At 55.5% G+C, this 19,067-nt stretch overlaps 1 protein-coding gene across 1 annotated transcript in view; it reads right to left on the bottom strand.

Annotated features, from left to right (window-relative positions):
• CREB3L1 (cAMP responsive element binding protein 3 like 1) overlaps nt 1–17,991 on the bottom strand; it is a 37,450-nt gene extending 19,459 nt beyond the window's left edge. Inside the window, exon 1 of the mRNA XM_043910605.1 lies at nt 17,413–17,991. Coding sequence (XP_043766540.1) covers nt 17,413–17,514 — 102 coding nt within the window. The 5' untranslated portion in view covers nt 17,515–17,991. The remainder of the gene's footprint in view (nt 1–17,412) is intronic.
• Nucleotides 17,992–19,067: the final 1,076 nt, after the last annotated feature.

The raw sequence follows: 19,067 nt of genomic DNA, 5'->3' as shown, positions 1-19,067 counted from the left end.
AATCCAGGATAAAATGAGTTCAGAAATCCATTGACTTAAGCACTCTCCCCTCTCCCCAGCTGGTCAGAACTCATCACTAGCCTACATTTGTCTTGTGATTTTAACTTTCTAAAGTGCTTTCATAGGCACCGTCTTATTTAATCCTCACAACTACCCAAAGAGACAAGGAAGTTGCATTTCTACATTTGGCAGATAGGGAAACCGAGGCCCAGGGAACCAAAGAGAGCAATGAAGGGTCCACAACCCACCACCACCCAGTCCTTCCCCAGGGGCAGCGGACTTTCCCCTGGTCAGGAATTGCTCATCTGCTGGACTGTGAACTCCCTGAGCTAGGGTCTGTACTTGTCCACCTGCTGGGTCCCAGTCCCTGGCCCAGGACAGACACTTAACAACTGTTGGTGGAGGGACAGGGCCTTATACCGCAGGGCAAAGCCATCAGTATGTCAATGATCCATCAATGCCTGGGGTGAGGCAGTACCAGGAGGTCAGAGGCTGAACAAGTGTCTAAGAATAATAGCGATCCTAGCCGAAGGCAATCCACTGGGCTCAACGCCCCCCAACCAAAGGGTCAGCCACAGGCTGGACTGTGCTGGCCGCACCTTCGGCGGGTTCTGGGCCAGCCCAGCTGGGGGCGCCCTCTCTCTCTCTTTCCTTCTCTTTCTCTCGGGGTCTCTCAAAGGCCTGGTGTGGGGCCCAGTGGGAGAGGGCTGTGAGGAGCCCAGTGAGTCAGCTGCTAAGGTATTTCTCCAGCAGCTGCGTCTCAGGCGATAAGGGTTTGCCAAGCCATTTTCCGGGGCCTGGGAGAGGAGAGAGGCTTCCTCCAGTCTGGGCCAGGGTCCCTCAAGGATTCAGCTCCATGCAGATAAGCCTGTTCTTCTCAGAGACCCCTTATGGGGTGCCCATAGGGAACCTGCTGAGGGAGCTCAGTGGGCCCCACTTCGTGAGCGGCCCCCACCCCACCTGCTGGAGACAGCAGCCAAGGCCCAGCAGGACAGAGCTTCCAGAGGGTGGGAGCCAAGTGGAAGGGGAGGGCGGCCAAGGGTCAGGCAGGGGAGGGGGCGCGGGACACTCAGAGGACCAGGGCCTCCGTGCTCAGGACTTCCCTGGTGCCGGGTGGACCTCTGGTGGCGATGGTGGGCATGTCCCATCACCCCCAGGCCCACCTTCTCCTCTTGGGAGGATGCCAGAAGGCCTCCCTTTAGAGAGATTTTTCATATTTCGTCCTATTTCTATCTGATGCCTGGCCTCTCAGCCAGTTATGGTTTATACCATCAATTTAGAGGCACAAAGGACCTGAGAAAACCCATGGTCCATGCCCCCTCTCCCCACTTGCTAATGAGGAAGCTGAGGTCCAGACAGGGACCTATCAAGGTCACATAGTGAGGCGGTAATGTTGAAGGAGGGGTTCTCAACAGCTCTAGGGCTGCACACGAATAGGGGAGCAACTTCTTCCTGACCTCACCTCTTCCTCTGTAACCACCTTCCCCGCCACCCCCCCCCCCCCAACCCCGGACAGCCCCCTCTGGAGATCTCAGGCCTCCTAAGCTCCAGCAAGACTCCTTATCTCGCCTCCCTACCCACCCCACCCCCCTAAACCACAACCAGCTCGTCCTCCAGGTCACACACAGAAAGTTCAGGTTTCAGACTACCTGATGGACACGACAGGGGTGGGAGGCAGGATCCTACTGACTGCAGGAGTCAACGTTCTGAGGGGGACAGAGTTCTACTGGGGGTGAGCGTTCTTATGGGGGTGCTCTTCCAAGCAACCAGGGTGGGAAGCCAGAGAAGGAAATATTATGATTTGTTTCCCTCCTTGTTAAAAGACTTTTTCCAAGAGTCTTGCCAACATAAGCTCCCTCTCGGCGGCTACGCGCAGCCGGCGCCGGCTCCACTCTCTTGGAGGAGAGGTCCCGAGCTCTCGGGGCTCGAGGTCCCGCACACCCCTCCCGGTCGGCAGCATCTCCTCCCGAGGCCGGGTCTCAGCAGCCGGCCCTTTAAGATTAAAGAAGGACGAGGTCCTGCCAGCCCAGCGTTGGCTCAAGGGATGTTAACGCCGGCGCGCGGGGGGCCGCCCCATGCCGGAACCCAGCCTGCTCATTGGTCGGATCTGCGGAGGTCTGAGCCAATGGGAGGAGGCTGCGCGAGGCCTGCTGCAGGAGCGGCGGCGAGGAGGTGGGAGGAGGACCCGGCCCTTGCCCGGAAAGGTCCTCGGCCTCCGCGGACAGCGCGGGGATGTTAAGGCCGAGTGTACGGACCGGGTCTGGTCTTGCGTCCCTGCCTGCACCTGGGGCAGAGGCAGAGACGGCCCATCTGAGCTTGCCGATGGGCCTGGCAGTCCTACGGTGCCCCGAGTCCCTTATCAGGACCAGTTGCCTGGCCTCAACCCCGCACCGGGGAAGTGAAGACGGAGGGGGTCTCCTCGGACATCCCCAGCTCGAAAAGGGGAGGCTGGATCCCAACTCTTAACTTCCTTCGCGGCTCTTCCAGCTCCTTCTTTCCCTCCTGGAGTTATACTAGCTTGGGGCTCACTGATGGGGAGCGGGGTCTCTTTCCCTGGGAGGGGTGGGAGTCGAGACACTCCTTGGGCGGTAATAGAGCCGTCTGAGGTTCCTCTCGGTTCCCCAGCTCGAATTCCTTCCACAGAGTCGATGCAGAGCGAGGGGAAAGCTCTGGGGGCGCGGCTGTCCGCTGAGGATGTGTATGGGAAAGGAGTCCCCCCCCACCCCCCGCCCCAAGCTGCCGCAGCCTCAGAGCGCCCCCTCCTCTCAGGCCCCCTAGAATCTCGGCGTGCCTGCGCCCCCATCGCGGGCTTCTGCCCCTCCCCTGGTCCAGGCTGATGCAGTCTGTTTGGGGAAAGGAGGGAGGAGAACGGAGTGGGTCCAGGCTGAGCTGTGGGATAAGGATGGGGGGTGGGGGGGCGGTGCGGGGAATGCAGAGCCCGGACATTCCTTCCGAGAGAGTGAGCTCTGCTGAGAGACGGGAGGAGAGCCCTTCCCCTCCCCCGCAGGCTACCCCCCTCGTACATTCCCGGACGGTTACTTGCCTCGTGGTCACTAGAAAATTGCCCCCATTTCAAGCCGAGGGGCCACCAGTCTGAGTCACTGTTGTGCCCTGTGTGGGGGCGGGGTGGGGTAGGGTCAAGAAAGAGCAGGGAGGGGCTTGGGGAAGGGAGGTGGGCCCCTGGGTGCACAGTTGTCAGACATGGCCTCCCAGCCTTTAAGCATCACCCTCCAGTCATTTGCCTTCCCTGATCGCTCAGACAGTAACCAGTCTGTTGCTGTTGCAAGAGACTCCGGTTCAGTCCCGGACTCCTGAAGGCCCCTTGGAGGAGGAAATGGCAACCCACTCCAATATTCTTGACTGAGAAATCCCATGGACAGAGGAGCCTGGTGGGCTACAGTCCATGGGGTCGTGAAGAGTCGGACACGACTGAGCGACTAACACATATTCATCCAGTCATTTGAGGGGAGGCGGGGTGCAGGCGAGATCCAGGCATCCTCCCAGAGCTAGACTGGAAGGCTGTCCTGGACTCAGACTCAGGAGACCCCAGTTCAAGATCCAGCTGTGCTCTGAGATCTGGGCAGGCACAGGTGGGGTCTTCTGTCCAGGCCTGTTTGCCCTGTCTGTGTTCCTATTAAGGCAGGGATGGCAGGCACAAGGTGAAGTGGACTAGTCCTCAGAAAGTGGGCTCTTTTCCTCTGCCCCGGCCTCTCTGGGGACCATGAAGGGCTGGAGCCAGCTTTCCTCATCCCTGGAGCCAGCCCCTCCCTGAGCCTTCCTGGCAGGGCATGGGGGGTGAAGGGAAGCACATTTGTTCCAACCTCCAACCTCACTCTCATCCCCCATTCCCCACAGGCCCGGGGAAGGCAGCTGCTGAGGTTTCATATTTTCCCCCTACCGAACGAACTCTTCACCACAGAGCCCAAGTCCAAATAAGCAGAAACGCTTCCCTGGGTGTGTGTGTGTGCGCACGCGTGTATGCGTGTGCACATGCTATGCAGATGAGGGCTGTGAGGTTCCTTCTTACACAGGGAAACCCCACCTCCCTGACACCACACAGCCTGAGATCCCTGCCTGTGGACACATTCAGACTGTTCCCTATACAGCCCGGCACGGACGCTGTTGTATCAACACAGATACATTCTCTGGGCTCCCACAGGCTGACACTGGCCACCACTAAGAACCAACAAGGACACACTCCTCATATGTGATCAGACAGACAGACTCCCATGTGCACACACACTCACACGTGTGGTCACCCCAGATGGTCACGGTCACAGACGTGGTCATGCACATTCTTACAGGAACACATACAACATCTCACACCACCACAGAACCGAATGCTGACCGTGCCAAGCCACACGCCTGAGTCATGTGACCCCCCAGTGAAGGAGCCTTGGGATTCCTGGGCTGGCCTGGGCTGGGACAGTGAGGCCTGGGACTGGGGGAGGGGGCCGCATGGGGACGAGCTTTTCGGTGCCTGTGTGCTAGAGAAAGGAAGGGGGAGAGGGAAGGGCAGCTGGTACCCACCACGGGCTGCCGCTGTGCAGAGAAGGGGCCACAGTCTCTCCAGCCGTCCCCCCCACCCCATCCTGTTAGGCTCTCCAGCTCCCCCCTGTTCGGCTCTCCCCTCCTGACTTTGTGAGCCCATCCCTGGCCAGGCCACAGGGCCCTCAGGAAAGTGGGGAGCTGGCCTGCAGGTTCCCGGCCAGCCCCTGGCATCTTCTGCCCAGGCGGCCCATGAGCTGTGGCCCAACCCTGGGGCGGGTGCCAGGTACTGTCTGGGCAGGAGGAGGCGATGGCAGTTACGCCGCCGCCCAGGGCTGGGATTAGCTGTGACTGGCACCACTGAGGGCACAGCGGCCCATGGTCTGGCTGCTGGAGATGCTGGTCCACAGGCAGCGGCCAGAGGGTCCTTGCGGGACAGCTCAGGACACTGGAGATGGAGTGCCAGGACTGGCACTGGGGGCGGCGGGAGGATAAGGGCGTTAGTGTAGTGGTGAGTATCCCCGCCCGCCACTTATTCGTCATTTATGCATCTGTACAGGGCTTACTGAGGACCTACTGTGCGCCAGACCTGGGGACACAGAGATGAACCGAGCCCAGTTCCTATTCACAGAAGGCTTCCCGACTAGCAGCGTGACCACCCATTCCTGAAGGCAGGTCCAAGGCTTGAACTCTGCTCCATCTCTGGCACAGTCTCCACCTTGCATCAAGAGGGATCTTCTAACATAAATATGACGATGTGACTTCCCTGCTCACTGTCCACTAATGACTCCCTTTGGCTCTTAGGATAGTTGAGAAGTTCCTTAGTGTTGCTTGAAATGATCCAGCCGTGTCACCTCTGGGTCTTGCTGTGTCCAATCCTCATCTGTGTCTCCAAAGTCTAGCACTGGTCCCAGCACATCCTAGGTGCTCACCTGTTTGCCGAGTGACTGACTGAGCAAGTGGGTGAATGAAGGAAAGAGCCTAGGGAGCAAAGGGACGGAGGCCTTTTTTTCTGCAGCTGAGCCTCCAGGAATGAACTGCCCTGAATTCCGCTCTGATGCCAGCTTGCTCCTGCTCCAGGCAGAGTTTCCATGTGTCTGGACGCCTTCCCTCAGCTCCTCCCTACTGGGGCCCATTGTACCCATTCTCCGGGTTATTCCTTCCCAAGGCTTTGCTCTCTTAAGCCCCAGCCAGATCAGGTCCCTGGGGAACACAGCCCCCGACTCAGCGCTGGAGGCACTGTCCCCAGACTTAGGCCAGCCCCAAGAGTATAAATGGAGCCCAGTGGCCAGCCGGCCGGGCTGCTCTCGCGGCCCCTGGCCAGCTGGAAGGCCCTTTTGGGCCGGAGCCTGCCACCGGGCTCTGGCTGGAATTCCCTTGGCCTCTTCCCTCTCCTCTGTGCACTCAGCGTTTGGCCTCTGCCTTCCTCAGCGGTCCCGGCCTGTCTGAGTTGTCCTCAGGTTTTATTTTTGGAAGAAGTTGCATTCTTTCTCTCCTTATTTACTCCCTTCCTTCAGGGAAGGTGTGGGACCCCTGGGCTCGGCTGGGGATCGGGCTGTGACTCTGAGGGGGTTGGACTTCTCTGGAGGAGGAACCTCCAAAGATGCCTGACCCATTTGATGCTTCAAAGCCAGCAGCCTCTGCCTTCCTTCCCCCACCCAGTGTGTGACTAATGCTTGCCCCTGCCCTTCTCAAAGAGCTCCACAATAGCCAAAAGAAATCATTACAATCTTAAGAGTTGAAAGGAATTCTGGCATCATCACGTCCATCCCCTTTCCCTTGTGCAGGCGATGGAGCTTAATGGTTATGAGGGAGAGCAGCAGACAGACCCTGTTCTTATCCTGGCTCTGCTGCCTGCTGTGTAGCCTTGGGCAAGTTACTTAACCTCTTTGAGCCTCTGCCTCAGCTATAAACTAGGGGTATTTATACCTACCCCAGCACCTGTGAGGTTGCTGTGAGGGTCAAATGAGGTCACATTTGTCAAGTGCTTTGTACAGGGCAGGATACATAGAAGATTCCCTTCAAATGTAGTTATTATTATTGTCATTATTACGGAGAGGGAAACAGAGTCAAGAAAGGGAATGGACTTGCCCAGGATCACATCGCTCAGGGTACACAGCCGTTCCCAGAGTCTCGGCTTGATCTCCATCTCCCCTCCAAGGAGAAGGGAGGGGGCAGGCATCAGCCCAGAGGGGGAATCTCCTTGAGTCAGTCGCTTGGGCAAACCCCTGTGTCTTTCATGTCTGCCTCCCGCATCAGGCCAGGCCCTCCTCTGACTCAGGCATTTCCTCCACTGCCCCAAGGGCTTCCTTCTTGCTCAGTGGGGGTGACAGGTCCAGCACCCAGCCCCGAGGTGGACCCAAGGCCAGTGGGACTCTGAGAGGAGGGGGAAACGCTGGGTCCTGACATCACAGAGTGGAGAAGCTGGAGCCACAGCCGTCAGGCCAGCTGGGGCCCTTCCAGCGCGTCCAGATGTCTCAGGAATGTGCTGATCTGGGAACTACCTCGGTCCTTCCCGCACCACCCCCAGCCCCTCAGCCCCTCATCTGCTCGCTCAAGCTCTGCCTCTGCCCCACCCCCTGCCCTTCCTCTTTAATCTCTCCCCAGGACAGCCTCGCGTCCACTGTCCCTCTGGTACCTTGCCTCAGTCCAGCTCCCCCCTCAGGCCTCTGAAGGGGTCGCCAAAGGCCAAAAAATTTAAAAAAAGCCCTTCCCCTTCCGCACACCCCATGGGCTGACCATGACCGATGGTGGGGAGATGGAAGCCTGAACTAACTGGGAGGGGAAAGTTCTGAGCAGATAATGCCTGCCAGATCCCAAATGTGGAACTGATTTGCAGCCCTGGGAGAGAGCGGGGTGAAGGCTTTGGGGTGGTAGAGGGCAGGGTTGATCCTCCTCTCTGGGAGGGTGATGGAAGGGGCTCTGGGTATCTTGTCCCAGCTGATTGGTGGGAGGGCCAAGGAGAGGAGGTGCCAAGCTGGGCTGGGCTCAGATCCTTCTAGGTTCCTTCGAGGTCAATAAGGACACGCTTGGTCTGATAGTGGAAGGTCTTAAACTGTAATGTGGGGGTAAGGGAACCCCCTTAAAGTCTTGGGGCTGGGCCAGGAGGCAGGACATGGTTCAGATCAGAGCTAGGACAGCTTGTATCTCTGCAAGGGTGGAGCTGCCTTGGGCCTCCCCAGGTCAGCCTGGCCCTGAGTGCTGGGGATGAGGCAGTCAGCAGGGAACTGGTGCTCTTGGCCAGTGTGCGAGTCACATCAGGGCAGGGGGTAGAAGTCAGAGGAGAGAAGGGCCCTGGGGTCTGCTGCTGCTTCGGCCTGCTCTGGGCACAAAGAGGGCCCACGGTGCTGTCTGTCTTGGGGGAGAGGCCCTGTTCATGCAGACAGGCAGACAGCTGGGTTATCCTAATAGACCTAGCACTGAGGTGGTTCAGGACAGCTGGGACCACCACCCTGTCCAGCTCAGACCTCTGTTTGAACACTTGGCGTTCGCTCCCTTCTGCCAGCTGAAAACACTCCCAGTTCCTAAGCACAGCATTCAAGGTCTGTTACAGATTGATCTCAACTTCCCACTGTAGCTGGAATGCCTCTTCTTTCCTTTCCCTCCAGCCTAGTTGGATGGCTCCTTAAACCGGCTGGAAGCTCCATGGCAGCAGGGCCTTTTGCTTGTATCATTCCCTGTGCCTGGAAGGCATTTATGCTTTATCTCCTCATTCTAACTCCTATTATCTTTTAAGGTCCAACTTGGTGCTGCTTCCCCCAGGAAGCCTTCCTTGATCATCCAGCAGGAAGAATCCTATCCATCTTCACTGTAGCACTCATAGATGGTTAGGTTACTGGTTAACATCATGCCTTGAACTCTAATTATCCACAATGGGGCCCATCTCTCTTTCTAAACTTTAACCACCTTGAGGGTTGGATATAAGATGGATTTTATCCTTGAACCCACTGTAGGACTTCACATAAGCCTGGCATATAGTATACCTAATAATAATAATAATAATAATGATAGTTAATATTTATACGCCAGGTACTGAAGCTCCAGTACTTTGGACACTTGAATGTGAAAAGCCACTCACTGAAAAAGACCCTGATGCTAGGAAAGATGGCAGGCAAAAGGAGAAGAGGGTGGCAGAGGATGAGATGGTTGGATGGCATCACCAACTTAATGGACATGAGCATGAGCAAACTCTGGGAGATAGTGAAGGACAGGGAAGCCTGGTGTGATGCAGTTCATCGGGTTGCAAAGGGTTGGATACGACTTAGCGACTGAACAACAACTGTTCTAGCTCCTTCCACGCAGTACCTGATTTAAATTTCACAAGATCAGGTAAGTACTATTAGTACTGCCATTTAACAGCTGAGGAAACTGAGGCACAGAGAAGTGAAAGCAAGCAAGTGGTTAAGCCAGGATTTGAACCTAAGCTCTGATTGCAGAGCTTGTCCTCTTAAGGACACATGACAACACTGGATGTGGAAGGAATGATGGATTTTTCTGCTGCCCCAGTCCCTGCTAGTACAGGGCCAGACACAAAATATGGGCCCCCATTCTATGCACTGGGTCCTCACCTGGGCTTCCGGGTTTGCCCATCCCTGTCCTGATGTCTAGGAAGACAGAGTCCTGAGAAAGGGCCTGGGGTCTTCTGCTTTTACCCAAAGAAGACAGCCTTTCAGCTTCAGAGAGGCCAAACAGACAGGCAAATGAAACCCCCATGGTTAGGGATCGGCAAAGGGATGAAGCTGGCACATTCTTCAAGGGCTGTCAGTGCTGGGCACCTGCCTTTCTGACAACGACAGTCAGGACAAAAACACCAGTAACAACTACTGTTTTGTTTATAGGGGGCTTGCCATATGCCATTATGTGCTGTGCTAGATTCTGCAAGAGTTTTCTAACTGAGTCCTTAAGCACCCTGTGTGCTACAGTCATCTTTCCTTTATGGATGAGGAAGATAAGCTCAGAGAGGTTAAGGCACCTGTCCAAACTGATACAGATGATGGGCGGTGAGAGCCACAGTTTGCTCCCAGGTCTGGGCAGGGCTAAAATCGACCACTAATGGTCACCCCACCCCACCTCAGGTATGGCTTGGCTTCCCAGGGCTTTCGAGCTATCTGCCGTCTGACCTGGGGCTTGCTGTCTGGTCAGGTGGGGTCTGGGAATAGGCACCGGGTCTCAGGAGAATTCCTATCCAGGATCTGCCCAGAGTGGAGTGTGGATTTGGAGTCTGCCGCTCAACTTTTCCACCAACTTGTGCAACTTTGAGAGCCCAGGATATTGAGAGCTGGGTCAATTTCTTGAGCTGGTAGTGAGTGCCTAGGTGTCCGTTTTATTATACTTTGTAATTCATATATATGCATTATATATCTTCTCTTATGTGCATGACATATTTCATATAGAAAAGGCCACCATAATTAGGAGATTGGGATGCATACACACACTACTATATAATCAAGTAGATAACTAACAAGGACCTCCTGTGTAGCAAGGGAATTCTACTCAATATTCTGTAATGACCCATATGGGAAAAGAATCTGAAAAAGAATGGATATATATACATGTATGTATAAGTGATTCACTTGGCTGTAAACTCGAAACCAACACAACATTGTAAATAAAGTATACGCCAGAAAAACTTGGGAAAAAAACAGAAAGAAAAGGCCCATGATAGAGTAAAAGGCATATGTGGGATTTAGGTGAAGATTCACTTCTTGGTAAATAAACAAAAGCCACCTAAAGTACCATCAAAGCTGGATGTGTGGAAGTACCCTTTCTTCCATTACCCACCCACCCTTGTTCATCCATCCATCACCCCTTCTCACTCCTTCCTTCCATCTATTCAATAAATAAACATCTCCTGAGCACTCAATCACTATGGCCACGACTGGGGAATAGACAAAAATAATTGCCCTACCCTCAAAGAACTCTCAGTCTAGTTCAGCAATGAGGTAACCGAGGCCTGGAAAGGGGAAGTGACTTACCCAAGGTCACACAGGGAGCTAGGGAGATGAGGTGAGGAGCGGTGAGGATATTCCGGGCAGAGGGGAACACATGGGAAAAGGCTTAGCCCTGCCTGCCTCCCCAGCAAGCCCCCTCAATTGCTGTTTTAAAACTGCCTGCCAGGGGCTTCCCTGGCGGTCTGATGGTTAAGAATCCACCTGTCAATGTGGAGGACAAACGTCCAATCCCTGGTCCGGGGCTGGTTGCGGGGGGGAGCATCCCACACGCCGTGGGGCACCTAAGCCCCCTGCATCACACTACTGAACCTGCCCTCCTACAGCCGATGCTCTGCCACAACAGAGGAGCCCCTGCTCGCCCCGTCTAGCATAAGCCGGCACGCATCAGTGAAAACCTAGCACAACCAAAAATGAGTAAATAAGCATTAAAAAGAGAAGAAAGGAGAACTGCCTCCTGGCTCTCCATGAGGGCCTGAAGAGCCTGCCTTTCTCCACTGCTGCTTTCTGTTACTCTTTCGGAAGGGGGAAGCGGGGGACAGCTGCTGCCGCTGTCCAGCTGTTTGGTCGGACCTCACAGCCCAGCCCAGATGTGTCAGCCGCTCTGTGATGGGTGCAGTGGCTCCTGGGCCCAGAGCCAAGGGCTCAGGGCAGCTGCAGCGAGGGCTCCGTCCTGCGAGAGTTGGGAGATGAGGCTCACTGCACTCTGGCAGCAGGGAAGCCCAGTATCGCCCTGGCCGTGAAGCTGGCCTCTCGGATGACATGGTATGTCCAGGTCGTAAGTTTCGGGATCTTTGACATTCCAAGGATATCCCCTTTGATCTGTTTTCTCTCATGGTCAGAGAGCTGGGCTGTATCTTGCCCCTCCCAGCTTCCCCTGAACCAGACATCCTCAGGCCTTCCTGCTCCAGCGTTCTGCCACCTACTCTGCCTGCTGAAGCGGGTCACACAGTGTTCCAGCCAGAGCAATGCTCGTGGTCTCGACTTAACTCCACCCAGACCTTCTTCCTCCATCCTGCCCCCTGGAGTGCTGAGACGGCCAGAAGAACACCCTGTTCTCTGGCTTTCTGGAGCTGGTTTCTTGAGGGAGGTTCAAGGACAAGCCGTGTCCCACAGAGGGATGCTCTGAGGGGCCTTGGGCCCAGGACTTGCAGGAGAAACACCCTGTGGGGGAGGGGAGGACATAAAGTGGGGTGCCCTGCCTCCTTTCCTGTCCTGGTACAGTGGCCAGCCAGACCCTCCCGGGGGGTCCTGGGAGCTGCAGAGAGCAAAGCCCCAAGTTCCCAGGTGGGCCAGGGGGTGAGGATGAAGAGAAGGTGGGGGAAGGGATGTGGGGGTCTCTCCCCTCACAGGCCAGGCAATGTGTTGGCTCTGCCCGTAAAGCTCTAGACATCCACGGTGCCCTAAGGATGGGAGTAGGCGAGGGTGAAGGCGAGGCCCCTATGCTATCTGAGATCTCAAATGTTCCCTGCCCTAGAGGGCAAAGTTCAAACCGAGAATAGTATAGAAGACAGGGCTTTCTCCCCCTTGACCCCATGGGACCCTGCCCTGAGAACAGCATTTAGATCTCCGCTCCTCTTAGTGTCAGTTTTCTCATCTTCACAAGGGACAATAATGCCTGTATACCAGGCTCAGTGAAATGGACACAGCTCCAGTCCTCCTTGCTGAAATGCCTCCCAATAACTCCTCTGCCAACAGGGATGGGGATACTGGAGAGGGAGGGAGTGGGGGTCCTCTGCTCTGAGAGTCTTCCAAGACCAGCAGCCCAGCTAGGGGGCGCCTCCTCGGGCTCCCTGGGTGCCCTGCTCCATCGTGGCATCCGCGGTGCCGCTCTGTCCACGTCCCTGTCTGTCTCTCTCGCTTGGTCATGAGTGGCTGGAGGTCACGCTGCGTGGTGACCAGCACTGACGCTCCTTTAGTCCCCAGCTGTTAAAGGATGGGATGTGTGTATTGAAGAATAACCAAGCAAATTCCCGGCCAGCCCAGGGAAGCCGGAGGGCCCTCACAGCAGAACGGGGCATATACAGCATTTTCGTGGGATCCAGTATCCCTGTTACCCTCAGGGCTGGCCAGGCCAGGACCTGAGAATCTGGAGCCCCCTCTGGAATTATCAGTACATGTCCTGAACACTCAGACCTGTCTTTACGAAAACTGTCTCCCCTTCCCTTACAAGGACTGCCTTGATCTGCAGTCGTTTTCTCTACAAATACAGTAAACCCTTGAAATGGGGCAAAGTACACTGCAACATGACCCAAACCTGGCTTCTGTCCAAAACCTGGGGCCCAATCTCAAATAAAGGTGGGCAAAACGCTTATCTTTGTGGGGCTGGTAAAGAAGTGATTGCCTGTGCTCCTTCGGAATGTCCTTAGTTTTGTCTGCTGCATGTGCTAAGGTTTCACATCTTTACTTTTGTGTTTTTTTGTGATAGTACAGGCCAACTGAAAAATACTACTTTTCATTGATCCTACAATAACATAACTCCACATTTCACATGACTGAACATTTCTGCACTCGGCTTATTGTCTCATGGCAGAGTTTTACTATATTAAGTGCCTGTTTTGTGCCATGGTACTGTGCTAGGTTTATGGCAATGAACATAACTGACATGGTCTCTGTTCTCAGGGAACTTGCTTACTCACAGAGGAAATGGACAATAAGCTGATAAGATAACTGTAAACTGGGATATGGGCTATGAAGAAATCAAAGGACTGAAACAAGGACTTCCCTGGTAGTCCAGTGGCTGACTCCTCACTTCCACTGCAGGGGCCATGGGTTCAATCCCTGGTCAGAGGGGTGAGATCCTGCATGCCATGCAATATGGTCAACAACAGCCACAAAAGACTGAAACCAAATGATAGAGGGACTCACTTAAGGTGATTTGAAAGGCTTCTCTAACAAGGTGACATCTGAACTGAGGAAGATGAGATGGAGAGAGCTGGAGGGAAGAGAAAGCATTCTAGAGGTCAGGAATAGCATGTACACAGGCCCTGGGGCAGGACTAGAAAAGATTTAGTTTTAAGCTGGTTGAGTGTGGATCCAGGTGTCCCAGAGCAACCGGAACAATGGAGAACTGGGGAAGATGGAAGCCCTGGAGCCAACCAGTGCTCAAGGGTGAGGCCTAAGCCACAAGTTCAAATATGCTGTGGATCACTCAGCTGGAGACCGTCCTAGACCGGGGCTACAGGAGTCTGCACCGAGGGTAGGGGTGATTCAAGGCAATGATAATTTATTGGAAATCTTCCTGAATTTCAGAGACAGTGTGGGCCACAGGACCCTGATGGCTGGGGGGAAATGAGCATCCTGTTTCCTCTTCCCTAAAGAATGTGCAGCCTGGCCCAGGTTCCCTTTCATTCATCAGCAATGGTTGGTTGAAGCCTCCTTTGTGCCAAGCACTGTGCTAGGCAGTGGGGGGATACAGCAATGAACAAGACAGATAAACACCTGCCCTCAAGGAGCTCACATCCTAGCTGGGCGGAGGCGGAGCAAAAACAAAATACAAAGCTGCCCACAACAAACTCAGCATTTTGGAAGAGGAGGAGGTGTCTGGAGTGATCTACCTTCCTGAATGGGGGCTCTGGGATTTGGGCTCCTTCATTAGTTTTTCTCTATTAGTTTTTTTTCTAGTGGATTCTATTTGGAGACCAGTGTTCTTTCCTCCTTGGATCTTCTTTCCTGCTGGTGAAAATTTAAAGAGAAACACGCGCGCGCACACACACATGCACACACACACACACACACCCCTCCCCTTTTAAGGGCTGTTAAAGGCCCACACACAGACAAAGAAACACCCAAATGCACATACTTCTCTAATCTCCCTAAATCCCCCAAAGGCTGGGGTGGTGATGGTTGCGGTTCCCTGCTTAGCGCAGGAGAAGCCAGGCTAGGGGGCCTGGGGACAATGATCAGCCTTAGCTCTCACACCCCTCTTCTCCAGGCCTGGTCCCTGGTCCCAGTCATTCCCACACCTGGCCTCCCCAGCTGCAGGGAGGTGAATGAGTGTGCTGGGCAAACATCCTTGCAGCTTCCTGCTGCGCCCCTCGGAGACAACAGAACTCTTCTTCCGCCTTCCCCTCCTCCCCACACCCTCCCAGCTGTGGGGCTTTTCTGGGATCCAGAGCCATTTCCCTCTAGAGAAACCAGAATCATCCTTTCCCCTGAGCCAGAGGACGGAGCTGGTATCTCTCTCTGGGGACGTGACCTGTTCTCCCTCTGGTCCTTTATCCCAGTTTTCTGAACACCAGGCCCTCTCTCCTACCTGCCCAGGGGCTGAGGGGTCCCAGGGTCCCAGGGAAGAGGGCTCTAGTTGAGGGGGGGGGGCGCACATCAGGAACTGTGGGAGAATGGGGAGGGGATGGGAGGAGAAGCCCCCTCTTCGGGCAGGAAAGGCAGCTTCTTCCCAGGGATGTCTCTGAGAATCACACAGACTAGATTGCCACAGGATAAAGATGTCCTCATAGAAGGAAAAATACAGCACCCCTGGCCACCTCCAAGCAGACAAGACATGCAGAATATGCAACTCATTCTCCTGTCTCTAACAGAATGCATATTTCTTACACACGTGTGTTCAGGGTGAGCATCCTTTTCGATTTTTGCCTTTTTAACAGAGCATACATGGTTTCTACTGTGACTTCATGGCCTTTATCTGGATTTTTAAGGATAGTGAATAACCTACCCTCCATCTTCCAGACTGAGAAGCACACAGACCTCACCCATTCCCATCTTTGACCCTAGAAACACTTTCCTATCCTTATGTAGAAAGAAAAGGGAGTTGGGGATCGGGTTTGAATGGGTTCCCAACTGGGAGGGACTTTAGACATCTAAAGGGAGGCACCAGAAAAGGAAGGTAACTTGCTCAGGGGCGCACAGCAACTCCTACCCGAGTAGTCCTTACCACTATCACCATTAGTCTCCAGAGCATGTTACCTACGGAAACTTACCTGGCAGGCATCATCCTACATTAATCTTTAATTTTCTCACTAAATCTCTATAACAACACTATGGGAAAGCTTTCTATATCTCCATGTTTCAGATAAAGAATCGAAGGCCCACAGGAAGAAAAGTCACTTGTCTGAACTGCCCAGCTGGCTGGAGGTAGAAGCACAGCTAGAACCCAGTTTCCGGATTCCCATCCCAGGAGCCTTCTTTCCTCTTAGAAATTCTTTCCTCTCCCCCTGCCTCACCTGGCCTTGCTTGGGCCTGAGATAAGGAGCTCCTTGAGCAGAGTTTTTCCTCCCCAGGCCCAGTACTCGATACCACTGATCACAATCATGCATCCTTTCCTGCGCTGGACCAAGGCCCAGATGAGCAGCTGGGGACACAAGGCTGAATACAGCCGCAGCAGGAGGCTGTAGGCGGCAGAGTTCATTCAGAAGAAAGCCCAAATCGGAGCTGCTGCGGGCTCAGGGAACCTGACAGGGGCCTCCACCGACAAAGGCTTGTGCTCCAGCAAGCCCTCCCCCCCACCTCCGACCAGTGTCTGTCACCAACTTCAAGAGGGGTGTGTGGAACCCCAGATCCCTGGGCCACAGCATCCTTGGAAAGACTGATCCAACCTCTCCCTGTATTGTAAATGAGCAAAGAGGCGCAGGCGGGAAAGGCTCCCTGGGAGAGGCAGAAGCAGAAGCAGGACTAGAACTCCGGTCTCCCCGCTGCCAGGTCAAGCTCTCTCCCCTCCTCCTTGACCGCAGAAGTGTGCTTTCTCTGACTGGCAGCCGGGACCTTCCTCCGAGAGCAGGGTGACCTGGATCTGCTGCCTAATGGAGGACCAGGGGACCTCCCACCACATGCCTCCCTGCCTCGGGTTCCTGTCCTTTGGGCTTGTTTAGCCATCAGAAGCATGGGACAGTTTAGGTGTAAGTCCAAGATGCCCAGTCCCTGAAGGCTGTGTGCCTTTGGCTCTTGTCTGCCAAATTCACGGTACTCCCAGGAGTTAGAGGTCAGCAAATAGGGACCGTTGAGATGATTAGTGTGTGTGTGAGAGAGACAGAGAGGCAGTTCACTGCCTGGGGTGGGGATCCCCTCAGAACCCCCAAGCTCCCACATTTCAACTCGATGGGCCTTTCTGAACCCCAATACCTTCTCCCCTTACAGAGCTCATCTCCCACCCCACCCCGCACCCCGGCGCCTTAAGGCTGAGCCCGAGGGAAGGAGGGCAGGAAGAGGAAAGAAGCCACGTTTCTTTACGGGGGTGGCGAGTGGACAGAAGAGAAGACACGGGTGGTTACAAGCCACAGGGAGAGAGAGACTCGAGGGACTGAGAAATAGACCTAGAGAAAGACCTCCCTCCTCCGGAGCGATCACCCTGTGTGGCCCCCGACCAGTTGAGGGTCAGGTTCCTCCCTGGCGGAAATCTCTGGCCTGATTTCCTGGGGGACAGGCACGACAGCACCCCTGAATTTCCGAGTCTAGCTCAAAATCGGGGTCTGGCTCGGCCCCCCGACCCGCCCGCCCCAATGGGCGTCTGGTCTCTGGCCCTTCGAACACGCCCCTGTGCGCCCCCCAGCGGAGAGCCAGAGGCAGAGCCACTGAGGTCCTAAAGGGGGCGCAGGAAAGGGCGCCGCCACTTCGTGCCCCATCTGGCCCCGGAACCCCGGGCTGGGGGCGGCAGGACGACTGGGAGAACTGGGGCAGGGGCAGAATCGGTGTCTATTGAGCTCATATTCGGGGATCGGATGGCCCCGACTCCTCGACGAGTTCCCTTCCCCTGGAAGGCCGAGGCCAGTGTATCCACACGGACGGAGCCCCCAGGAGGAGCGCGGACTGGCGCAAGCTCTCGGGGTTCCAGGGAAGTGTCGAGGGATCGGGTCACCGAATCTCAGAGCCCTAAGTACGTGTATCTCAAGGGGACCCAGCGCCGAGCCGCCCTCCCCCACTTCTGCCCAGTGATGCGTATAGTCCAGTTCTTCTGGAGGCCCCAGGTGCACCGCGAAGAGGCGTAAGGAGTGGTGGAAGGCGAAGCCCAGACCCTTCATCTTACCGCATTGTTGAGGAAATCCGACTCGTTCAGATCCCCCAAGTCCAGGAAGCTGGATCCGGGAAACAGCCTGTCGGCCGGGAAGGGCTCCAAGACGGCGTCCATCGCGGCCGGCTCCGGAGACCCCCCTACGGCTGGGCTTCCCCTCACTCCAGGGCGGCGGCGCGCCCGGCCCAGAGCTCCGGCCCGAGCGCTGGCAAGCGGGCGGTGTGGGGGGGCGGGCAGGTCCCGGGCGAAGCCCCGGGGGAGGGGCGGGCAGAGGCGGCGCGGCCCCGGGTCGGGGGCGCGGGGTGCGCGGAGGCCTTAGGGCAGAGGCGCAGAGCAGGCTGCGCTCAGGGGCCCCGGGCGCACCGCGGGCATCTAGCCGACTCCTCCTCCGCCGGCTCCTCCCGGGGCACAGCTGGCTTCCATGGGGAGCCCGGGAGTGGGGCTGAGGGCTTGAGGAGCCCCCCCGGACAGGGTGGGAGCCGGGGGAGGGGGAGCTGAGAGCTCCCCCCCGAGACTGGGTGGCTGCCGGGCGCTCCGCTCTCTCTGCGTCTCCCTCTGCACGGCTTCTGTCACTTTCCCTCTCTGCGAAGCCGGGAACCCCGGGCTGGTTAGCCCAGCTGGCCGAGGCGCCACGCCTCCCACATCAATATTCACGATAATTTCATATTAATGAGGAGGGGCGTGGCCTAGGGAATCGTTTCCCTACTCCTTTAAAGAGACAGCTACGAGCTAGTCTTGCAAATCTCTGTTGCTCAAGGTAGGGGCTTGAAGCAAACATTTCATAGCTCCAGTAACCGTGTTCTTTGAACCTCAGCTTCTTAAGGCTTTGCCAACCACATTCCCATAAGTTCACGAGGGAGCTGAGTTATTTCTATTCCTCTAGGCTTATGCAGGAGTCTGAACCAAGTCCACAGTCAGGGAATTCCATCTCATGGGCTCCTCCACAAATCTCCTCTCACTGGGGGGATTTTCAGGTCTCCTCCTCCAAGAAGCCTTCCCTGACCCCAGACTGAAGCAGTTACCATCGCTATACATTCACAGGATATGGTGTGCTTACCTCCTTGATTGTCATTGTCTGCTCCTATATCTCTGACCCTTCTGGACTCTGAGATCCCTAGGGCAAAGACTGTATCCGGCTTTCCTGTGTGTGAAAGTAATGGGGAGGGGGGCAGGAGAGATGAGGTAAGGACCCCTCTTCTCAAGTACCCCTAATGGTTCTGAAGAGCTAGAAGTTGGAGAAGAGTGGCCATGTAGTCTGTGTGAGCCAAGATGTGGGCTGGCTGCATGCTCCGTGGTCACAGACACTCCCAGGCCCCTTGGATCCATTACCTAAGTGACTCGCTCCAGAGTACAGCTTAATCTCTTGAAAGGGCTGATAAACAATCACCAGGCACCTGAGCAAATGGATATGGCCAGAAAGTCACTCCCTCAGAGGGCTGGGCTCATGGTTCCTGCCCAGAAGTCATTAATAGGATTAACTGTGTCCTCCTTGTTTGGAGCTTTTAATTAGCTCAGGAACCAAAAGGCCTTTAAGAAGCGGAGATGTCATTGCAGTTAAGCCAGGGATGTCACCCAGATTGCTCTCTCAGTGCCAAGCTGGGGAAAGGGCACACCTAACCTGAGGTAGCAGCTGTTTGCTTGCCTGGGGTAGGCTGGCAGGCACGTGGCTC

The sequence above is a fragment of the Cervus elaphus genome, chromosome 1, assembly GCF_910594005.1.
Source record: "Cervus elaphus chromosome 1, mCerEla1.1, whole genome shotgun sequence".
In the NCBI taxonomy this organism is placed as follows: domain Eukaryota; kingdom Metazoa; phylum Chordata; class Mammalia; order Artiodactyla; family Cervidae; genus Cervus; species Cervus elaphus.
The sequence above is the reverse complement of the archived record's forward strand: the minus strand, read 5'-3'. Positions and strand labels throughout refer to the sequence as shown.